Source organism: Maylandia zebra, linkage group LG9, assembly GCF_041146795.1.
Source record: "Maylandia zebra isolate NMK-2024a linkage group LG9, Mzebra_GT3a, whole genome shotgun sequence".
NCBI classification, from domain to species: Eukaryota; Metazoa; Chordata; class Actinopteri; order Cichliformes; family Cichlidae; genus Maylandia; species Maylandia zebra.
This window is the reverse complement of record NC_135175.1, coordinates 16,246,545-16,270,956: the sequence shown is the minus strand read 5'-3', so window position 1 is coordinate 16,270,956 and position 24,412 is coordinate 16,246,545. Positions and strand designations below refer to the sequence as shown.

At 41.6% G+C, this 24,412-nt stretch overlaps 1 protein-coding gene across 5 annotated transcripts in view; it reads right to left on the bottom strand.

Annotated features, from left to right (window-relative positions):
• phldb2b (pleckstrin homology-like domain, family B, member 2b) overlaps positions 1–23,742 on the bottom strand; it is a 37,715-nt gene extending 13,973 nt beyond the window's left edge. For 3 of the 5 annotated variants that reach the window (XM_004546492.3, XM_004546494.3, XM_004546493.3), the window contains exons 1-10: positions 23,426–23,742; positions 17,703–17,759; positions 17,410–17,533; positions 14,519–14,617; positions 13,733–13,816; positions 7,421–7,540; positions 5,209–5,393; positions 3,605–4,867; positions 1,031–1,408; positions 124–285 (exon numbers count right to left, since the gene is read on the bottom strand). In XM_004546492.3, coding sequence (XP_004546549.2) covers positions 124–285; positions 1,031–1,408; positions 3,605–4,867; positions 5,209–5,393; positions 7,421–7,540; positions 13,733–13,816; positions 14,519–14,617; positions 17,410–17,533; positions 17,703–17,759; positions 23,426–23,458 — 2,505 coding nt within the window. In that variant the 5' untranslated portion in view covers positions 23,459–23,742. Of the gene's footprint in view, positions 1–123; positions 286–1,030; positions 1,409–3,604; positions 4,868–5,208; positions 5,394–7,420; positions 7,541–11,262; positions 11,440–11,763; positions 11,872–13,732; positions 13,817–14,518; positions 14,618–17,409; positions 17,534–17,702; positions 17,760–23,425 lie in introns of those variants that run through there. The other 2 variants (XM_076888081.1, XM_004546495.3) reach the window with 2 other exon arrangements.
• Positions 23,743–24,412: the final 670 nt, after the last annotated feature.

Below are 24,412 nucleotides of genomic sequence, written 5' to 3'. Positions count from 1 at the left end.
CCGCTCAGTTTTAAACCAATACTTTATATCTGTGCTTTTATCAAAACATTCTCATTCATCTTTTGTTAATCTTGACAATAAATCAATCAATAAATAAAGTAAATATCATCATCGTCTATATACCTCTCGGGCAGATTCCTCAATTTGATTGTCCAGCTCTTTGATCTTTTGTTCAAGCTCCTCCATGTTGTTCAGGACCTGGATTCTCTCCTCTTCCACGCGCCTCACTTCCTCCTCTGAAGGGATCGTGTCCTGTCCACGATGGCGAGCTGCATCCTCTAGAGCCTGGTAACATCATCATCAATGTAGTCGCTGATTTAACTCCTGCTAACATGCACTTACATTGACATATCTGCGAGACCTGTAATAATAATCACTGATGCCACAAATGGAAAGGAAAGCGTATGGGCTCCATACATACACACAAATGCCTGCTGTCAGTTCATGCTAACACTTAGCATGCTCTAATCTAATAAATGGACTGTAAATATGTCCCATCTGTGTTGAGTAGGATGTTTGTGTCAATACTTTCTAAGTATTAGGAGGAGGGATCCTTGTCACTGTTATGTTTTCCAGGATGAATGGGGGGCTAAACACTTCCTGCATAAATCTTGATTAATATTTTAGTAAGATGACCAAGGTCAAAGGTGCACGAAGAAGAAAAAACATACATCTATCATTTTACCAAATCAACAGAGACTAATGTTACAGAATATTCTCTTGCATGAAGTCTTCAGAGTGACTAAAGTCTGTAGACCATCAAGGCATTGCATATTTCACTGTATTTATTTTATACTACCGGAATATTTTTTTAAATTTATGTTTTCTCCTACTTTTTTGAATGAGGGTCAAAAGTTATATGATTCTACTGAACAAACACGGTTCTGTAGACTAGTTCATCTTATACACCAAATAACATTTGTTTTTGCTCTTGATAGCACCTCAGTGATACTGCACTCACACATGGAGGGCATTTCTGTGTTAGCATAAAGTTCTAACAGTCACAAAATAAGTGTCCTGTGTCTTATACCTCATTTGTCCTATGTGCACGTGGTGAAGGTGTGGGGGCAAAGCTTCGCAGACTGATAGCAGGCGATTCGGCCCTGTTGTCTCGGTGACCGCTGCTACGCCTCCGTCGTACCTGCAGGTCATCATCATAGTAACCGTTCTCCGATCCAGGGGAGGTCGTGTGCCCGTTTCCGACTATTCCACTAACAGCTGAAGAGTCGGAAAAGACAGAAGGCGTGTCATCATCTTCGTCGGTCAGCTGCAGCTTCTCAAGCTCCTGGTTGATCTTCTGCAGGTCTGCAACAGCTGAAGTGGAGCTTGTGGCTGCGGCGCCTCCGTCCCTTTCAGCTCGGCCCAGCTCAGAGCAAAGAGACAAGATGGTCTCTAGCCGCTGTCGCTCCTGAGATGATGGCAAACATAAAGGCACACACGTGTATGGGTTATGTGCATGCAATGGCAAGTACTATTTAAGATCACGTTTTTAATGTTGACATGTTGCTGAAGTTTTACACAAATACAATGCAACCCTATAGTATTGAGCTTAGTCAAGTTTTAAATAATAGTATTACCTCGGGAAGCATCACAGAAGTCAGTCCTTCTAAAACTTTTTCCGTTTAGTCCAAAATAAAGAAAAGTAGCGTTTACTTAGTATTCAGCATGACCCTCTCCTGTATGTGGATCTAATTTGGTCTAATATTTGCAGATTTTAGAAGAAACATTTCTTCTCACTGAGAATCCCTGGAGTGAGCACTTCTCCCTGCCAGTGCATAGCTATATGTGGGGCACTACGGAGGCTGCAGAGAGTCAAAAATGCCCTCTTGCAGGTTCAGCAGTTACTTCTCTCAAGGGTTACGTATATGAGCCCCACAGCCAGCCTGTGTTAGTAATATTAGATACAGAGAGGGGGGGAAATGGACAGAGGTGTGTGTGTGTGAGTGATAGAGAGAAAGAGTGAGCTAATGAGAAGGTGGTCAGCTGTCAACCATGGTCATAAGTGTGCACAAGAACCGGCTTTGACTCCAAAGTAGGAATGTGTCTATGAATGTCACCCTGGAAACAAGATGCTTTCCAGGGAATTCTTCACAAGGAGAGAATCGGATCCAGGTGACATTTGGATTGTGAAAATCATGAAATAGTTAACTGTGTGTTTAGGAAAAGCACGAAACACTCACTTTATAGTGCTTCTTAGTTAAACAGTTATGTCAGAATCCACATATAACAAAGCATCGAACACATTTTACCATGCACACATACAAACCCCAATTATAACACGTAACATGAACCAGGAGCTGGCACAAAACGTGTCCGTGTCAGTTTGTCACCTTGCGCTATTCTAATGGGCATAAGCTTCTGTGGAGCCTCTATAGTAATCAGCTGTCAACTAGAGCAAGAGACAGAAAGAAGAAGAGAGGACAAAGACACGGACATATGAGAGGAAAGCTGGAGAAAGCACGAAAATGAAAGACGGTGAAAGAAGCGAAAGACAGGAAACGAGCTGGGAAATTTTTGGACAACACGCCTTGCTTTAAATTCATTTTTAAAAGGTTTGTGTGCCTTTAATTAACACAGACATTAATTTCAGCTTTCTTTTTTAGCGGTCTCTTGTTTCAGAATTCTATTTTCTAAAGATACCACTAGGGGGCAGACAAATACAAGACAATAAGGCTAGACTGAAACACTACAATTGCTGCTACATCTCACCTTTAGTCATCTGATTAAAGTAGAGATGCACGTGATTATAACTCCCTGTATAATGTGGATCATCGATGATATTTAACACCAGGGCACGCACTAAAACAGGCAGTCGAAATAGTTTCAACCCAATTAAGTGCAACACTGCAACACAATTCATTCCCCCATCTTCAAACCGGCAAAAGAGAAAATCTTCACATCATGAAAGCTCAAAACCACGCTCATAAGAATGTGGAGGCTTGTCAAAAGCCACCGTCAAAGTGTTCTTTAAATCAGAGATACTGAGACACTTTAATTGTGAGAACATGGCTGAGAGAAACAGAGAAATAGAAAGAGAGGGATCACGAGATCGGTTGTCATTATATGTTGATAATATGTGTTTATCCACCTGCTACACTATAACTCTGTAATCTTCTTGGTTTCTCTTACCCACATCTGACTGATGTGTTCTGTGGCTCCTTAGCACAGCAAACCACACTGGGTGGACCTCCAGATGACTGACATAAACATGAACCTCATATGAACACATATACACACACACACAATCCAAGTACAGGGTTAAGAATAGTGCTGTTAGTATGGGCTAACTGCCATGAGCACCTGTCAAGTGGTGAACCTCACTGTGCGCCTGTGTTAAGCTCCCTGGGAGAGTATGTTTGAGAGCGCAAGGAGCAGGGAAGCATTCCTACACTCGTTCCATGTTTGGTGTCTTTGTATGCGTGCACAAAATAACATTAAACCTTAAACACCCTGCTCTCCTGCCTATATTCAGTCTATCTGAATAAGCTTAGCTGGAGGATGCACTCTATGATGATAAGTCAAAAAAAAAGCAAATACTAAATGGCACAGTACAAACAGCAGCTACAATGCTTTAAATACAGAAGCTAAAAGCAATTAAACTCACCAGTCTCTCCACCTCCTGCTCACGGAGTCTCTCCTCTTTTTGGCGTTGGTGGTAGTCTGTCAGTTCTTCCTTCCCACTTAGGGAGCTGATACTCCCCCTTCTTTCCCTGAACCCCCCTGGCGGGGTCACCCCTGCTTTGCCAAATGACTGCCTCCTCTCCCCCAGACCAATTCCAGTTTCCAGGCCGGCCTTCCCAAATGAAGAACTCCTCTCTCTAAGTCCTAGTCCCGGTGCAACGGTGAGTTCAAGGCCCACTCCTGTTGTTTCTTTCTCCGCCACAGACATTTCTGCTCCTGAGGAGGCGTCATTGCTGCTTAGCCGTTCTTGTTCTGGAGGGCTCGAAGCTATAGAGCTGATGGAGCCTATTGAGCTGGTGGAGGTTAGGCTGAGTTTTTTGGCAACACGAGGAGAAGAGGAGCCCCCTGCCCTGGATGGGATTGTTACATCTGGTGGAGTGGATGTGGATGTGGAAGAGATGGAGTGGGAGGTGGAGCAGGAGGAGGTCCTAGGGGAAGAGAGGGAGATCGACACGACACCTTCCCCTTGAGCTGTGGTCTGGCCTTTAATCCTGTTTGCAGCTTGCTGACTGGAGTGACTAGACTTGTGGTTGAGGTCAGCGTTTTGGCCATTGCTGTAATGCTCTTTGCTAAATTTGTAATCCCCAGCAGTATCAGACCGCCGTGGAGGCAGCGTTGACAAAGTTAGCACTCCATTATTATTGTCACGGGGGGACGGAGAGGGACAGAGGCGTGGCAGTGAGCGGCTGTGTCCTCCTGCTGTCATCCCACTCAACGAACCTGCTGAGTATTTCCTGGTTCGACTAGTGGGCGTCGGCTCCTGGTTCCCCTGGTTCCCCTGGTTCCCATAGGTGCGACGTCCTAGACGGGGGCTAGAGGGCATGCTGGCAGCGCCCCCAGAAGATGGAGTGCGGGATGAGGAAGAAGATGGAGGAAGAGAGAGGAGATAGTTCTCACTACTGGTAACAGAAGTGGAAGATCCCCCACCATTCCAGGTGGAGAGTAAAGGAGAGGAGCTCTGACTGTGCAGTCGTCGGCTATCGCTGGTGCTAAAATTGTCCTGACTGCGGCCAACTGAAGAGCGCGAGGCCAAAGAAGAAGAAGGGTCGGAACGTCGCCCGGGGGAAAGAGGGGGAGCAGATTTTAAGGACAAAGATGGACGATCGGAGCTATAGAAACGCCTTGCCTGTTCCTGATAGGCTGATGAAGATGTGGCAGGACTGGAGACAGGTGTGGTGGGGGGAGACTGGGAGACAGAAAAGAAAAAAATGTATGATTAGAAATATATAAGAATTCAGTTCTCCTGTGGAAGCTATAGACAGAAACAAATGAAGAAATGGAAATACACAAATATGATCATTTTCAGGCTTTATTAGATTCAAGTGTTTACAGTGTAATATAAATTACAGAAACACTGATATTGATGTATGTGTTGATGAATATGTGCAGAATTGTGTTTGGAGAACACAATGCAGAATGCAACGATGTAACAACTGGTTCATGTAATGAGTGAATATCAGCTAGAATCATTCATAACCCCTGTTAAAGTGCCCTGAGAGGTAATGTTGGAGCTAAAGGATGACCAACCTGTGTCACACTGAAGTAGGAGGGGTTGGCATTCCCGTTGGCTCTCAGGCTGTTTTCAAGGGCAATTTTCTTACGCTGCAGGGTGTCCATCAAGTCCCGAAGCTCAGATGCTGATCGCATGCCCCTAGCACTACTGGTGCCACCCACAACTGCATGGCTATAGTCACTGCTAAACTTCAGGTAGTCTGGACGGGGAGAGAGATTAAATGGAAAAGAAAATGAATCTATAACATGGGAAAGCTAGGTTAAACATAAACATAAGCTATCGAACGACTAGATAGAAAAGTAGATACAGAAAGAGGAAAGAGAAACAGGGAGAACAAATATGGAAATTATGTGTGAAGAGCCAGGTGAAGACAGAGGAAGGAAAGAGGGAGTGGCGAATGAAAATAAAGAGCGAGAGAGAGGGAGAGATTTATGTATAGTTAAACCTGCAGCTATTCATAAATGGGACCCTTGGCAGAACAAACTCAAACCAAACAATCCACAACTAACCCTATCCCTGAGAATAGGAAACAATCCTGTCCCACACACACACACACACAAACTGCATGCAAATACACATTCACACAAAACCATCCATTAGATCCAAGACAAACAGTTTAACTTGAGTTCAGTTCCTCAGTATAGGATTTTGTAGATGAGATAAACCACAAAATATTCTGGAATACCCTCATGAGGCTCCCCCTGCCCTTCCTTAAGTCTTTTATTTAAAGTAGCTTCAGCAGTGAGGAGGTCTTTTTTCTCAAAACCTCAGCTGAGTCAATTTTTACTTCCTTCCTGCTGGATTTACAAATAAACTATCATTTTCTTTCAATAGCATAGCTAAGATTGGCAGCAATGCTAAGTATAAGTAAGTCTGCCTGATAGCTCCGGTACTATTTTGGTGCAAAATTCCAAAAAGAAAACAGTAAATATCTTCTGAAAAAGGCCAAGCAGGTGAAAACACTTAGGGTAAAGTAATGTGCTCAAACCTTGCCCAGTTTTCAAAATTATCTGTGGCTTTATGTGGAAAAGGAGCTATTACAATGTTCAAACTTAGACCACCCAGTGTTTAACAACCACATACACCCACATACACATATATACACTTTCCTGCAACTGTGGCTCCGCCTGTATGTTCCATGTGTAAAAGAAAGCGAGAACCTGGAGCACCTAAAAGTGCATAGACAGATTATAGATGAATATAAGCCTGTGTGAGAAAATGTCAAACCCTTACATGGTGGAGTGAACTGAGGCAGAAGGTGAAAGACATCATAAGATCTAGAAAAATGCAGGCATGCTCACACACACACACACACAGGGTGTTTGTGTCCATACATGGGCAGATTTACACCGGAGGGCTGGTGTGCATCAACTCTCTCCTTTCATGATTGTTCTGCTCCAACATATTCAGTTGTGTTTGTGTGGGAGCCTTGTCTTTAGTTAGACGTCTTTAAAATAAGGGTTGGTGACGGTGAAGAATATCTCTGCCCATAATAATAATCTTTCCTAACACACGTGCGTGAAGCTGTGGAAGAAATAAGCACCTTCTGCCTGTTTAAAGAGCGGGATTTCCACTGAATACAGCAGCCTCGAGCACTCGATAAATCGCCTAAGAGATAGCAGAGTCCAGATGTATCGCCGTGGCAATGGACAGACACCATACAACCAAAACATTCCAATATGCTTTGAATTTTAGGTTTTGGAATGTGCGTGAAAGTGCATTTGGGAAAGACATATGAGAAGACTGACAGAAACACCTGCCCCCACCCTAACACTGACTCTTTCCTCCCACCACTTTCAGGCAGCAGCCATGGTTAATGTGCACAGAAAAGTTGAGCTCACATGCATTCTCCGCTTTTCCCCCCCTGCCAGTCAGTTAGATGACATCCAATCTTTGAAATCTGAATTTATTTACATTCTTTATGGTTCAACCAGGTCGTTAAATTGGGTCAGTGTGGTCCTCCAATTGGATGTAACCCATCTGGAGTGTGACTATCTGTAACTCCATACTGACATAACAGTGAAGTGACTAGTGAGAAGAGCAGCAGATGTTACATCAGCAGCTGGATCTAATGGAGCACTGAAGATGGCAAAGAAGTGAAAAGCCAGTAAAGTAATAATCAAAAAGGCCTACATGTATATTCTGGAATGGCAAAATTAAGACACAGAGGAGACAAACCAAAGAGGGATCAAGCACAGCTCAGGGTCAGCCCCTTGTGTGATGTACCTGTGTTGTAGGCTAAAGCTGATACAGGACTCTTTTGGGGAAGCATGCTCTTCATTCTGCTGGCTTCCTCAGGATGGTTGAACCGGAACAAATAGGATTTTCCCAGACACAAAGAATAACCTGAAAGGGAAAACACAAACAGACGTCTCAAATTACTGAGACAAATGATGCAAAATCTGCAGGTAACCAGGTAACATGTGAAGCTAGTGTGATACAGAATACACCATTACAACATCCACATTACAGCGCATATGTGAAGAGGTAAGTCTTAAGTAGATTCATGTGAGCCTGGGTGTTTATTCACAGCTAGACACACTTGCGCACGCGCAGCAGACGACTGTGTTTGCCCTGGCCATCAATTAGCCTGAGAGGGCCGGGTATTAAACAAGATCTCAGGGTCACAACCTCTGTAATACACACAGGCAGCCACAGCTGTCCAAATACTTGAGATGGCAACAGAGAGGAAGAGCGGCGCTGACACAGATACAGGAGGTCTTGTGTGGGAAAAACAGAGGAAAAGGATAAAAGAATAAAAACACTGAACTGACGCACTTTTTGAGCCAAGGAGGAAAGAAATGCTGAGGGCCAGCTTTCTTAAATCAACAGGTCAATGCGGGTCTTTCTTCTACTTCCATTGTCGAAAAGCCCTGTTACAGTAAAACCCCCATAACGTTATGTGTAAGAGGCTAAAAAAGCACCTCCTTAATAGCTCCATTTCAGTTACATCAGATTCTTTGGACCTGAAGTCAGACGTAACCACTGAGGCAAGAGGAGGGGGGTGTGGAAAAAGGCTGAATGGAAAAAATCCAGATTGTTTTCATCCTCTCTTTTTCTCTCGTTCTCATTTCATTTTTTGTTGCCTTTTCTTTCTCACACTTATGTCAAGTCTCATAAACATCTCAGGCAGAAAAGCTGCATTAATAGCCGAATTGAGCATTACAGTTGAAATGAAAGAGGTCGAGCCAGTCTAGATATTACCTTAGAGCATTTCACAAGCAGTCCCCCCCCCCTCTCAATACACCCAGTTCTCAGCATAGTGGGGAGATCCGATTGCGGCTGTGATGTGAAGTGGGCAACACAGGCACACACACACACCCGAAAACAGTGTAATAAATGTTTAGTCTGCACAGCTGGACTGTGAAGCTCTCAAATCCATACTTATATAAACATGAGCTTGCAGGTTTGGCCACAACCTGTGAGGAAGTGGGATCATGACCGATAAAAGATGTAGGGCCTCCGTGAAGAGACTGAGAGCAACACACACACACTGTGTCAGCGAGTATGAGTAAGAGCTAATAATAAGCGCTTCTCCTTGCCAGACGTGAGTAAAGGTGTAAATCTTCAAAACGTCTATCTATCTGTGTGTGTTGGAACATGCCTTGTAACAGGGTCTGCCTAATGAATCCCAGTACCTCTCAGTATTTAGCGTAACGGCAAACACAGACATGGGCTCACAAACAAACACACACACACACACAGCAGTCAGCGCTTGTAAAAATCTAATTTCCTACCCTCAATAGCCACTTTTAAAGTGTATGGTAACGTGTGACGTCTTGATTTGTTAACAAGCCCCGACCCTCCTGTCTTTCTAATTTCCTCTCATGTCCTTAGCTAGCAAGTAACTCTTAATTATTCTCTCCTCATTTCGACCCCCAGCATAAACAAATAGCTATGAAGATACGAGTCTACACAACAAGGGCAAACAAACTCCATGTGAAAAAAAATTTCACATCTAAATTTATCTGTGATACAAGTCTGCTGTCTTTAATAACTTCGGTGGGGGGGGTGCACTATCGACAGAGACACCATCCACAACAAAAACTGCTCTAATCTCATTCACGTGTTCACTTGCTTACCAGCAAATTAAGTTTGCCCCCCCCCCCCCCCCCCCCCTTCCCCCCAATGCATGCACTCTTCCCCGCACACACACATATGAGCAGACCCTTTCCAGCAACAACAAAAGCTGAAATTAGCCTGTATATACATTTATGGGATAATTTAAAGTTTGCAATCTACAAAGTCAGACCTCAGAGTCTTTGAGGACGCAGATGGAGCCTGAGCTGTACGCCTGGAGCCAATTTCTGTCCCCATGTAGATCTGCGCTCTCTCGCCACAATGTTATGGGAGGAGAAACTTAAATCTGCTTCTCTGTTTGGTTAACATCAGAGGCGGAATTGCCAATTTGAGACCATTAGGCTACAAGGAAAAATAAACCAATTTCAAAGGTGCAAACACATGAAACCCAGCTACCTGCTACTTGATCAGGTGTGACATCCATGGCAATCATACCCAACAATGGTGATGCAAGGTCAACTAAAACTATCCCCAAATTTGAAAGATATTAGACAAATGCTATCTTGGTTATGATCCCTAGAATATGCACGGTGTTGACATTAAATCTCAGGCTGAATGTATTCACTCATGAAATGAATACACACACAAACAGGTCCCAGTGGGAGAGGAAATTGTCCTCAAAACCACAAATTAACCCTCTCCCAGGCACAAGGGCATAGTGGTAACACCATGAAAAGACAGACTGGTGTTTCTCAGGAGAGTCAGAGCAGATTAGTCATTCCGTCTCTCACATGCTCACACTCACAGGCCTAATTTGTCTCCTCACAAACTCAGGATTGCCTTCTGTCTGCTCTATCTCAAATCTTATTAACAAATAATCAACTTCCCTCAAGCAAAGAATGCAGACCTGTGAATAACCTCTTAACAGCCCTCTACTTAACTGTATTTCTCACCAAGTATTTAAAGAAAAGAATAAAGCGAACAAAAAAAAGATACATTTCATCCATTTTACGGTGTAAAACTGGAAAAAGCAAAATCCAAATGTTCTGGGGGTGGGCAGGCAGAAAGATTTGTGAGGATAATAACATCCGTGACAAAGAGGGAGGTTTTATTTTCAGGTGTCAGGTATCCTGACCACTGAGTCTGCCTTTCTATCCATGAGCTACATTACATCTGCACTGGCACATGCACGTGAACTCACCAGCTAACTTACCGGTATAACCACGAGACAGGCACACAAAGTTCATTTACATTAAAAAGATGCAGACAAGAAGCTGTGATGGAACACTGCCAGAATCTGGCTAAAAATAAGAAAACGAACCACCAAGTGAGCAACACGGGTGAATCACACCTCTAACCTGCTGTAATAATGGTGCACGTGATTTACTGACCCGTGCAATAATTACAGTGTTTCGCCATTTCCAGCAAGCAACAAGCAAAGATCAGCACATCAGGTAACAGTTCAGTAACAGTGTGAATACTATTGACCTTTAGACTAAAAAAATCAAATTGAATTGAATCATTTTAACCAATCAGAAAGACTTTTTACCTTTATATCAAGCTGCTGAGCAAATGCTGTTTACCCTGGCTGGCACAAGTGCTCACTAGTGTGCTTTCTGTAAATAAGCCAGTACACAAATCGATTGATAACTTTAACGCCGGGATCACTGGTCATTCAGTCCAAAGAGCATGCTGCATATGCTTCAGAGTAAAGAGGTATTTCCCTTAGCACATACATAAACAAACAGATGCCCAAGCAGTATGATGATATTATAAGTGAAAGTGGAATATAAGCTATGAATTGCGTTTCTCATCCTCACATTAAATAGGCTAGATATACAGAGAAACAGCCTACGTCATAGTTTAAAGCTCGACGTGTGTTTTTCATTCTAAAATATTTCCCAACTCTTACAACAGTTTCTGAAACATTGTGTAACACAAAGTGCTTCAGATGGATAAAGTTCAGTAAAGCAGAGGTTTGCTAACACAAAGGCTGAGTAAATTACAACGTTACTTTACTTCTAAAGCAAATAAAATCCGTTACAAACCTTTTCGAGCTATTTGTTTTCCTTCAGCGTCTTATCATGACAAGAACTACAAAAACTTCTCCCTCACGGGCAAAACAGATACAGACAGATTATATATCAGCACCACTGTCCGCCTCTGTGCTGCCTCCCTCCTCCGTGATGTTCCGCCTCCTCTTGACTCAGTGTGGAAGAAAGTTGGTTCACTGATTTACCATCCACGAGAACCCGGGACTGTACCAAATGTCGGTAAAAAAGGGGGAGGAGGATAAGGACAGGTCAATAAATAACCACAGGGAATAAGTTATAACACGGTAAATATAACGAGTGATGGTTTCTTACACCGAAGTGACACTGTAAAGAGCAAACTGATGAGTGCACGTGACTAAAGACCAGCTTAATGTAACAGCATTACCCGCCACGACCCCTGTGTGTAGTCGGTTAGTTCAAAGACAATTCGGCAATGAGGTCTTTAATAGACACCCCCCTCCACCCCCACCTCTAAAGCTTTCTTTGTCTACCTACCTCTTCAACAGCTCTTTGCTATGAAAATCACTCCGCTGGTTTATCCTTAAAGCAGGTATAGTGTGTAGAGTCGGACTTACTGAGTCTAAAATGAAGAAGTGACTGCTTAGACTTCATGATAAAACAGCATAGAAACGGTATGCAGTATGCAAGTGGAAGGTATTGACTGAGAAAGATAACGTCAAAAAGTAAATAAGAAAAAAATAAAATAAGAGGGAGGACTGTGCTTTCCTGTCTGGGTTAAAGGTTGTTAGTCTGTTTTGCTTAGATGCTTCATTTGCAAGCATTTCTACCATGACACGAACCCGTGGACAGCTACTTTGCCCTTTATCCTGCGATCATCCTGTGCACACAGTAAAATAAGATAAAACAAGAGAGCAGATATTAGAGCATCCTGTGTTTTGTGCAGCAGCATAGATTTGCATCTGCTCCCTTCCAGTGTAAATGTTGAGAGACTTAGTTTTATGACTACAAATCCACTGAAATGTGAACTGAAAAACTAACAACGTGGAAATCTTGGACAAATGGAAAATAAAAAAACACGGAACAGATCTAAAGCAGTAATGTTCCAGTTAACAGATCTTATTAATAAACTAACAATGTACTTGTGGAGTTTGTTTGTCAGCGGCTTTCTTCCTCAACAATGATTTCCTTTGTCGTTTCCACCTCTGTTGAATAAACATATTGCTACTCTACAAGTGTCCTCCAGCTGATGTGATTCCAGATCAAGCTCTGAATTCCAAAATACAGAACAGATCATTTCCTAAACACAGCTAATCATCTCCAGACTAGTGTGCATGAGTGTCTGTGTATGTGGTTCGACCAACTCAACCCAGAGCAACTGAGGCCAGTGGATAAAAGATGCTCTCAATCTTTTTCCTTTTTTACTATCGTTTTCCTACGCGTACTCTTCTGACTTTTTAACCCTGTCTTGTTTTTTTAGTCTCTTTTCCCCACCCCTGCTATTTTGCTGTGCCTCAGCCTTGTGTGTGGACCCACCAAGATGATGTCAATATTTGAGTCAGCCAGGCACAGCGGGAAGTTAAATAGGCCTGTCAATGTTTAACTTAAACCGTCCAGGCCTTTTCCAGGGCACAAGAAAAAGGAGAAAACTGTAAACAGAAAGGACAGACAAGTGAGTGTGCTGCTTGTCATTTTAAGTAGGACAGGGAAAGGTGAAAGAAGGACAAAGCTGTGGAGAAAATGGGAGAGCATACTGTGACTGAATAAATGACGGAGCAATTCAGAGAAGTGAAAAGAATAGAGGGAAGAAAGGCCAGAGATAGACAGATTAAGATACTCGCAGACAAAATATAGACACGTCTACGTAGGCGGGCATGAAGAACAAGATAAGAAGAGAGATCCATTTAACTTTGGGTGACTACACTTTCTTTTTTTCTTTTCTTTTTTTGAGAACATTCTGCAGTCTCCAATAACAATCCAAAGGGTTTGCATGCTCTGCAGTTGCTGGAAGCTGTGACTCATTGTAGGAGCTAGCTGTTCCAAACCACTACGAATTACCCAAAGATACACACACACACAGACACACACACAAACATACCGAAATGCATCAATACACTCACATGACTACATGTGTGTAGATGTACATGGACACAAACATATTGCACAACCTGTTGTTTGCATGAAGAAACTCAACTGTGCCCATATGAGTCACACAGATAGACTGGAATGTGAGTTAACCAATCCAAAAAAGAACCCCCCCCCAGAAAACTAACCACTGTCTCTCTGTTGCACACCAGTTATGAAATACTAAGTATCTCAGTCAGCAATGAAGTCAACTTTCAATTAACTCCAGTACTAATAAGGACCAGTAGATGGCAATATCTCAAAGTGTGTGTATGTGAAAAGGCCTGTATCCTCATGTATGCTGATACCAATGTGCAGTATACAGGCTTTTCCTGAGAGCAGGCTGACCTACACTGTGCGCATGTGTGCGTGTAGAGTTTACCCTGAGTGAGTGGTGTTGGTACAGTGACCTGGACTCCATCAAGACTGCAGAGGTGGCCACAGGGGTCCAGGGTCACCACCCCTCCTGTTGATAATGAGGAGATAGTCAGGGGAAATGAGTAACAGTGAACTACCATTCACTCCAACATTACACTCCGACATGAGATAACTGCCTTAATCATCCCGCTCCTACACGGCATCCTCTGAAAGCATGCAATATCCCCTGTTAATAAAAGGTACTCACTATTGAGATTTACTTTAATTAAAACAAAGCTTCACACAAGAACAAAAACAACAGCGTAATTAATAATCCAGTTCCTCCCTTCTCCTCACAGCTATTCTATAAAAAGCCCAACAGGTATCCAGCTCGATGGCTTTCTCAGTCTTATATTCATTTTAAACAGTATATTTCTTTTCTTACATTATTAGAATTTTAGGCTTTAGAGGATTGAGAAAGTTTATTATTCTTCCGCTGCTGTTTTGTCAGAATAATCTTCTAAAAACAAAATAACAATGATTGCACTTGGGATGGTATTGAGCAGATCTTCTAAATGCCAAATATAATCACAGATTTGCTTTCAGTGGATTTTACTTGAAGTAATATTTTAGGATTCAAAAACAAAGATTAAAAGCTTGCTAATGAAAGGAGGAGTCATTTCCCCTTTCCCACGACATGCTGTAAAGATGTAAGCACTCTTGCCAGTGTGGAAAAGACAATAGAGCTGTGTTTATTCTGGGGCCTGCCAAAATTATGACGTCATTTCAGAGAAAGTGAACCAACACAGACCTTCATTGATGATTAGACAATGCTCTGCCTCGATGCCAGGTCCTTGAATGGTAATATCCTGAGGAATTGGAGCATCTTCTGTGCCTATGCGTGTTACCCCTGAAACATAAAGAAACACATTTTTTTGCAATCAGTAGAATATATAAATATAGGGGATAGAATTAGACTTATCATGTCTATATAGGTGGTGTGAGTCATAATTAACGGGTCTTATATCTAATGCTGTTATCATGCAGACACATTGTGGAGTACAAACGCAGTTTTCCTAAAAGGTCTTATTCACATTCTTAGCATTCTTCAAAGTGTGTGTCAAAGCAGTGGGCAGCGATGATGAAGTGGAAATGTCACAAAGCTGACTCTGACGTCAAGGTCTGCCCTTGTACTGTTTGTAAGTTTATTTCTGCATTAACCCCGACTAAGGGTTAAGTGTCAAATCCATTCATATAAAATGCAGTGTGCACTGTTCTCATTGCAAAGAGAAGACAAGACAAGTAAAAAGACTTCTCTGGCTCACTGGGGTATAATCAGAGCCCTGTGATCTATGCAAGAAGTTTATGAATGAGAGTTATCACTGTAATGCTTGTAAGGGCAGATATTTGGTGTCTTTTAAAGCTTTTAATATAATGCCTGTCAGTTTGTATTAGTATTCAGTGTCCTGTCTTCGGGCTAATAAATAATAATCACTAGTACAAGTGTGCCTCTCACTTCACTTTGATTTATAATACTACCTGAATGAGTAATGAAGCTGTGAAACCTGTGGCTTGCTGAATTGATGTGTGTGTGTGCGTGTGCGTGTGTGTGTGTGTGTGTGTGTGTGTGTGTGTGTGTGTGTGTTAGAGGGTGAGAAATTCTAGAAACCTGCGGATAGCTGATAGTAGAGGAAGTATGAATAACTATAATACTCCACCCTTACAGTACAGGAACTAATATAGTGTGTTTTATTAATTGTAGTCAGTTGTTTGTTATGGAAAAAACTGTATACTGGCCTGATATAAATAGCAGTGAACATTCCAAATAAAATCTCTGGATTTAATAAAGCAAGTGCGCTTGCTCTGCTGCATGAAACAGAGTCATGAAACCACGCGATGTGTGTCATTTGTGTTACTGTTGTTTGGGTTGTACTCTGTTGCCAAAGCATTCTCTTCATTTTTTCATGGCTAACTGTGGGTTCAGGCTGTGCCTTAACCAACACATGACAATGAATGAATGTTAATAAGCAACAGTAACCATGGAATTGGATTGAATAACTTGTATAAATATGCACTGGCTCAATGTTTGACACAGTATCACTTTTCCACAGCATCACCCCCCAACTCACTTCTGCAGTAACCACAGAAATGAAGTGACTTGTCCTGGGAAAAGGGCCAATATTTGGGAGAAAAAGAGTGGGAAAAGGTGGGCAAAGGTAGGGCAAAGAGTGCTGACAGGGACTAGAAAGAGAGGGCATATTTCTCCCATAGCGGCTTCTCTTCATTAGCTCTCTGCTAAATTCAGAATCAAATTCAAAATCCTTTCTCTCACAAGCAGGGTCTTGAATAATCACGACCCATCTCATCTTAAAGATCTGAATGTGCCATATTGACCCTCATAACAGAGCATTTTGCTCTCAGACTGCAGGTTTACATGCTGTTCCTAGAAGGGAGGCAGACCCTTCAGCTTTCAAATATAGCGCTTTTCTACTCTCCCAGAGTACTCAAAGCGCTCTATACAACATGCCACATTCACCCAGTCACACAAGCCCTTTCTCTATACTTTGTGCTGTCTAACTACATTCACACTGCAATGGATGCATCGGAGAGCAACTTGGGGTTAGTATCTTGCCCAAGGATACTTGACATGCAGACCGGAAAAAACAGGGCTACAGCAACCCGAACAGGCCCCTCTTCGATGGGACCAGGTCCCAGTTTGGATTAAGGAGACAGACACCCGGTCTACTTTTAAGATTAGGCTTAAAACTTTTCTTTGTAAAGCTTAGCATATAGGCTGGATCAAGTGATCCCAAACCTCTCCTTAGTGCTGCAATAGGTCTAAGCTGCTAGGGGCTTCCCATAATTGTATTGAGTGTTTCTTCTTCACTCACCTTTTTTTAAACTCTCTTTTACTTCTCTAATGTGTGCCTTTCTCTTATTTTTGTATATATTTCTCTTGGTTTGTATATATTTCTTCTTTTTGCTGTTGATTCCTGCTGTCTACTACTTATATTTTATTTATATTTTTTTTCTGGCACAGTTGATGTGGAGCACCCACAATTTTGTTGTACATGTATAATGACAATAAAGGGCTTTCCATTTTGTCTGTGAAGGTTCTCAGTCATCCAGGTCATCGTAGTCAAAGGAGCTTGCAAAGAAAAGCGTCTGGACTTCTTTAAGTTGCTTGAAGACCTTTCACCTCTCATCCGAGAAGCTTCTTCAGTTCTAAGGTCAAATGGTGGAGAGTCCCAGATATAAACCTAGTGGGAGTAACCCCCTTTCCATTTTATTCTTCTGCGTAATCATTAGTCAATATTAATCTCTGGCTGTCTTCCACAGTGTGTCCTTGTGTGTCCTTTGTCCTGTCTCCATGCCCTCATCCTCAACCGGTCATGACGGACAGACAGCCCTCCCTGAAGGTGGTTCTGCTGGAGGTTTCTTCCTGTTAAAAGGGATTTTTTCTTTCCCACTGTCCACCACGTGCTTGCTTATAGGGACATCTGATACAAAACACCTTGAGATATCTGTTGCTTTGATTCAAAGCTATATAAATAAAATTAAGTTGAATTAACATTTGAAGCTGTGAGGATGTGCTACATTAGGAATGAATGTGAAAAATTGTGGCTACTGACTTAATAACCTGCCCATGCTGAGTTTGTGTATTTACTGTAAATTGTGTCTGGGGTTTTTTGTGTGCGTTACCCTCTTTCAGTGGCAGAACAGTAATAGCCACACTCAGTCTCCCACTGCCCAGGCTAACCAGATGAGGAGTTGCTGTCTGGACTTTTAGTCCTTTCCCTGTGTCGATCAGGTCCAGGGGCGGAGACTACAAGCAAGAGTCAGTGCAAAGGTCATTTTAAAAACACACTTTATAGTCATAAGACTAAAATGAATGTGCCATTGTGCGACTGTGTTCATGCTGGATTTGTTCAAAAACCACATAAAACTTGTGAATGTGTGCATATGTGTTTTCCTGTGTCTGTGTGTATTCTGACCTTAGGTTCACCTGGAGAGATCTGATCGGACTCTGGTTGAAACATCATCTCCGATTCCTGTGTACACATTCAGGCAGACACATAAATGTAAACAAAAACAATCCAGACATGTAGCAGTGTACACAATTATGACAAAACTTGGGAATGACCTGCGTGGAATGATCAAACATAGAAACACTCAAATAAAGAAACCACACAAAAAAAGAAAAGAAAAAAATGAAAAGAAGGGGAAAAAACTGCCCACAGCTTACCCAGCTGCCACGTGAAATGAACTCTGATTTTGAAAATGTTCCAAGTAGAAAATGAGAGGAAAATAGTTTTTTTTTTCGCAGTGGGGAGAAATGAGAGAAATGTTTCATGAAAGCAGACTTCCCACAAACTGTTAAAGTCTGCCATCACTCTGCTGCAATGAATGTGTCTGGATAAAGAGAGATACAGAGTAACTAATAAGGTAACTGAGTTTCTCTGTGCATGCTATGAGCAGTATACTACTTAAAGTAAATACACAGCAAAGCTTGTGCTTGTGCACGGCCTTGGCAGTGACAAAGCAAGTGCACATCATTTACCCAGGTTGCATGACTTTAAATCCTGACCATGACTTGGGTGGATATTCATGGTGGCCAGTGAATAATTCTTCTTAATTTTATATCACCTGAAATTTTTATTGTCACCAAAAAATGTTAACATGCAAATAAGCATGCTGATGAGAAATATTCAGAATGTGCTCCATTAAAATATAATATATATGTAATTGAAGCTGCAATGTCTTCCTTCACACAAAACCCACTTCTTACCATTTTCTAAGTCCTGTTCAGCATTTATCAAACAGTATGGCACAGTTCAAATTATGTCATAAGCAAGGCATCTCCTAATCTAACAGGCAGATTGAGCTCAGCTATGCTCCCAGGGTGATAAACTTTGTATTTGGGCATATTTCCTCAAGCATCTATCTCACAGCAAAACTGCAGTGACTGTGAGAGTGGTTTAATTTTGACTGTTCTTATTTTGTATGGACTCAATGTTGAAGTCCAAGCATTCCCTAATGGTGGGAATATGTGTGATGCAATGGAAAAAAAACGAGGTAAAGTACAAGAAAAATAAAGGAACGCTATGACAAACTGTGAAGTGGAGATAAAAGAAAACTAAATCAAAAAATGCCCAAAATATGTGAATGTGTATGTTTGAGGAAACACACTCAGATCGTGTGCCAAAAACAGCCCACGGAGTACTCTGTAATTTAACAGAGAAGAAGAAGAAGAAAACAGTCTTGCTACTACTGTATTTGTGTCCACACACACAATCAAAAACACAAACATGCACGCACACACACACCAGTGGATGACTTAAATGCTTCTCACCATGCAGAGATGATTACAGCATATAAGAAACTATCACAACCACATGTCATTTTCCTGCTCCTGTCATTTCCTTTTCTCCCTTCCTCTTTCAAATCCTAATGTGTCATTGCTTTAATGATTTCAGTGATTCCTTCCTTTCTCTCGAGGCCTCTTTTGCATTTAATCTGTTTTCCATACTAGGCGGCCTTCTTGGCTTCTCCTCTTCCTGCCTGTCCTTCTTCTTTCCTCCTGTCTTTTCGCCTTTTCCTCCAATCACCATGAAGGGAAACACAAATCAAAGTCAGCTCTGCACTTCCTCTAATTCAGCGCTAAGTTTCCGCCCTGAGATCACTTCCTTTACTGCTTGGACACCATCATTGCTCACACACACACACACACACACACACACACACACACACACACACACACACACACACACACACACACACACACATACATTCTAGCAGTTCAGCCACCCTTACATCCCCTATCCACACACAAAAATCTACAAATAAAGTCACACACCAGTTCTTTTTGCAATCGCACCAAGGTATCGGCCCACATTCTACCGATTTTTGTCCTTGCTGTAGACAAAGCAAATACTCAGTGTGTGATGGCAACATCAGCTGAATAAAGGTCACAGAAGCTTGCTGAAAATTAGGCAGAAGTGCATTTCAAAGACCCTTTTATGTGTGAAGGCCTCAGTACCTTGCATTCCTACACACGCTCCTTGAAGTCTATTCCCACCTTCTTGACTCTCCCTTGACTTGTTCTTTCAGAAATGGCTCACTCTATCCCATCATTCCTCTTCTTTGTCTTTCTGTGGTTCTTTTTGTTTTCAAAGCCCCCTTCCGCCTTCACCTTCTTTTACCAGGTGAGCTCTGGCTTAGGCGGGTCAAGACATGTCTGTGGCCATGTTTACTCTAGTTAAAGCAGAGCAGTGAAGTGTGTCAACCCCCATTCTGAGTATCCAGACTCCAGCGCTTTCATCTTCATGGTGTTTGATTCCAACAGCAGTCACTTTGCTATCAGGGAATTAAGATGTGAAAGCTAAAGTATGGGATTACTGAATGATATACGTATATGTACAGAGACAGAGTCCCGTAAAAACTGAGCATGGAGGATGAAAACTAATGCCGTGCAAAAAAAAAAGCATGATGGTTCTTTATCCTTAGTTAAACAATCTTAACCAACATTTCCCAAACTGTACTCAAACTAAACAAGCACTCAGTGTTTAAGTGTCCTTGTTTGTTTCCTAATTCTTTGTTGCATACATGTCTCTGCTCCTAGATTGTCTTAACAGTACATCACATTTTCACCCATATTTGTATAATGTTTGGTGTCAAGGCAAAGACTTGCTCATTTCAAATATAACTTAAAAAAATAAATGTGTATCATGTTTATCAAACTACAAAAAAGTCACGTAAGGATGGATATAAAGTTCTCTACTCAGTAATGGGATGTACTATGCTTGAAACCAGATTCAAGCATAGGAGGTCTTCTGCCAGAATCTAATGTGGGAAATACAGAAATACATACCAAGCTGACTCAAAGAAAGTCTAATACAGTAAATGTATAAGTCGAAGATTTCTACACAATGATATGAAACACTGAGAAAATATTGCCCATAGGAAAACATTCCAAGCACACATCCTCCCACTTACTTTTTTAATAAAAATTTTAATCCCAGATTTAAAATAAACCTTCTATTGGAAAGTGACTGAACTGACCTCACAAATGCACAATATAGCGTGCACAAAATGGAAGAAAGGCACAAGCACACACAATTTGTCTTTGATCCCATCTGTAAAACAGCTGAGTCTCCCCGAAATGCTTTGTTTGCCCTGCATCTGGAAACAGAAAAGGAGATGAGAGGGTAGTGTGGGGTAATGAAAAAGAAGATAGCAGTGGAAGGTAGAAGAGAGAGAGGACTCATAAAACCAAGTGGAAAGACTCAGCATTCTCAGACTGTTGCAGCTGGGTCATTTTTATTTTCTCCATCCCATCCTTGCTTTCCTCTGTCAACTTCTTCCTCTTTTTGTATTTGCTTTAAACGGTTTTTGCATTTCCTTCTCTTTCAGTTACTTTCCTCATCACAGCTGCTGTATGTTACTGCAGACAGCATTCTCAAACCCACATTCACAGGAAAGGTCCTGCTCTCAAAAATGTTCCAATGTTAGAACAACTCTTTAGTGCACTAGTTGGAAAAGCTAGTGCACAATATGTCTGTTTGAAAAGGCCAAATCAAATGTTATGGTTTTCATAGTATTGTGAGCATATTGCCATCATGAACTGGCTTGGGCAATTTAGATAGGGAGAACCATAACATTACATTTTTTTCTCAGGTCCTCTGGCTCAGTTGATGAATGGCAGTTGGGATATTAAAAAAATTATTATTATTTGCATCTATGAATAAGCAGTTTGGGGTAATTCACAGGCTTTTGCTTTCTAGCTGAAAACTTCAAAAATGGTGGGAGAAGTGCGCCATCAGGATGGTTCTTTCATCATTTTAATGCATATATTTGTTTTTGCCATCTTTTTCTTCTGTGGTAGTGTTGGCCTTAAAGATAGGCAGCTTGTGATGGTTACAATCTGTGGTACAAACTTGACCAAAAAGTGGAGCTGAGGGTGGTCTCAGTCTTACACAACTTAACATCAGCTATGTTGTATTTGTCTAAAAATGCTTTCAGTGCTTTGCCTAGTTATATTTCTCTCTTCTGTCTTTCTCCATCCCCTCCCCTTACATTCCAGCATGACCCTCTCCTCCTCCCACCTGACAAAGCCAGCATTGTATCACAGATGCTATTTAATATGGAGTCCCTCTCTCAGTGTCCTTCATATGGGGCAATTCAGGGTTATCGTCCTCCCTTGTCCTTGGTAAACAGTATGTTTGCAGTAATGTCTTCAATAACATTTTAAATCAGATTAAAATGTTCCTCATGCATTCATATATACATGGCTTTTCAAAATACTGTATGCTTAATAATGTGCATCCCTTGTCCTTGGTTTGCATTGCTGTTGTGTGTTTGCATTTGTTTTGGTTAAAACCGCTGAAAGCCGATTAAAACGTGTCTGTGAGCCGCTTGTTAAACAGCACAAATATCTGTCACGCTCAAACTCTCTCACATCCCTACTGGCAGTTTTGCAGTCTTTTAGCAAAGTGCTAGATGACAGGAAAAAAAGTCCATTGTTTTTGCAGCTGACTCAAAGCTGGAGGAAATGTAAGTTGAATTTCTAGTGAGGGTGTGTGTGTCTGTGGAAAAGCCCAGATTACTTTAACTGCCACATGCAGGGGATCAACTCATGTTTGGTTTCCACAGGGCCGGATATGACAGCGAGACAAGGGGAGACAGTGAGCTAGTGGACGGGTTTACTAAAGCACACATATCTTCTTGTATGGTGAAATGAGCTGTGACTGCTGGAAAAGGAAAGAAAAGAGGAGATGGAGTTCGAGATAACAAAAGAAACAAACTATGTGTGTGTGTGTGTGTGTGTGTGTGTCTGTGTGTGTGCTTGTGTATTGGGGTATGGGGGGGGCAGGTAGACACAGATTAAAATGCAGACTAAAGAATTCAGATATGAGGAAAAAAGATTAATGGTGAAAAATCCCCAAGTTCCACCAGTGGCCTCCAAACATAATATGAGCCTATACAGCACATATAATTCAAGCAGTTACCTTCATAAATCAGCATTACATACAGTTTCCAAAAATCTTTGTTTTTCTTAAGCTATTGGTCACTTCTATGCTCTCCACACTGACTTCTGCTTTTCCTTTTTCCACCTGGCAGATACCCAGTGAAATAAAAAGCAATCATATAAAATATGTTTTCAGCGTTACGGTTGGCAACAGTATGTCAGAAGAATTGTATCCACCGGTTTTTTTGCATCACGATAGATAGATAGATAGATAGATAGATAGATAGATAGATAGATAGATAGATAGATAGATAGATAGATTTGTGGCCTTGCCATTATGTAGCCATAGGGCTTCAGAGCCCGTGTTGGGCTTCAATATCACTGCGTACTCTGCGGACTGATATTTGCAAAAAATCTTACAAAACGATATCTTATCATTTCAAATTTCTACAATGTTCCAGTTAGAGCTGCCATCAGCAGCAACGTTGGATCGTCGGTGGAATCACGAAAAGTACACCTACATTTTCACGTTGTACCTGCCCGCTAACAAACCAAAAGGTAATCTGCGTTTGATTTTGCCGAACAAAATCCTCAATTGAAGTCAGATAACGTTACAGCTTACTTTGAAAGTATTGCAGCGCTGTGAAGCAAAGCAAAAATAAACCTAATTTACAAGAACACATTTTGATAATTAACATACATTCTTCCACTTTTTAAATCCACAGCCTATAGGTACAAAAACTCACTCACCATTACTGAAGCGGGAATGGCCACTTCTGTCATTGTGCAGGAAAGGACGCAATTGCGAAACTGATCCAAGATCGAGAGGTATGCTGTTTGCACAAAACTCCCCCAAATAGAGTTTTTAGCTTATTTCTGCCTTTGCTGTAGCCGCAGCTTCTGTCTTGACGGGAGATACATTCCATGCACAGCACAGGCAACGTGCAGATCTCTAGGAAAGACTTTTGATCCCGGTTGTCACAATCACAAACACAAGCACACACTCCAAACACACACACACACACGCGTAAAAAAGGCCGACGGCTTTCCGACGGGCATAGGAATGCAGCAACAGCTGGAAGCAGAAGTGGATAAGGAACAAGGGGAGGGAGTCTCTCTCTCTCTCTCTCTCTCTCTCATTCACTCACTCACTCACACAAGCTGAGTTTAATGTGCAGGTGTTAACAGACTACAGAAAAGTACACTTGACCTTTCATCAAATGGTTCAAGTCTCTGACAAAGAGAGGGGAGTGAAGGATAAAAAGAAAAAGAGAGAGCGCATTATTTCAGCCTTGGCAGCTGATAAGGATATCTAATGATTTTACAACATGCATGCATGCAGTCTCATTCACTCCTAATACTGAGAGTTTGTCTCTATGAAGAAAAAAAAACTTGGGGGGATGTTAAACGTGGTAAATGGTTCATATATTAAAAAACATTTAGGCCGAACAATAAAGGAATATAATGATGTTTAGTGAATAACAAGCTTATTATATAAAGTCATATAGATATAGGGATTTATGTTAGGGTTGACCATGAATACCTGTCACTCATATAGTGTGACACTGTAAATATCCACACTCAAATCCACTACACAAGCAGATCCATCTTGCATAGAAAAGTGATAAAGAACACTGAAGGTTTTCTGGAGGTTAAATTCCTATTGAGGCATATTTCTCAGCGAAGTAAAGCTATTGTGGCTTTTATTTCCATTATTAATTGCAACAATATAGTTGT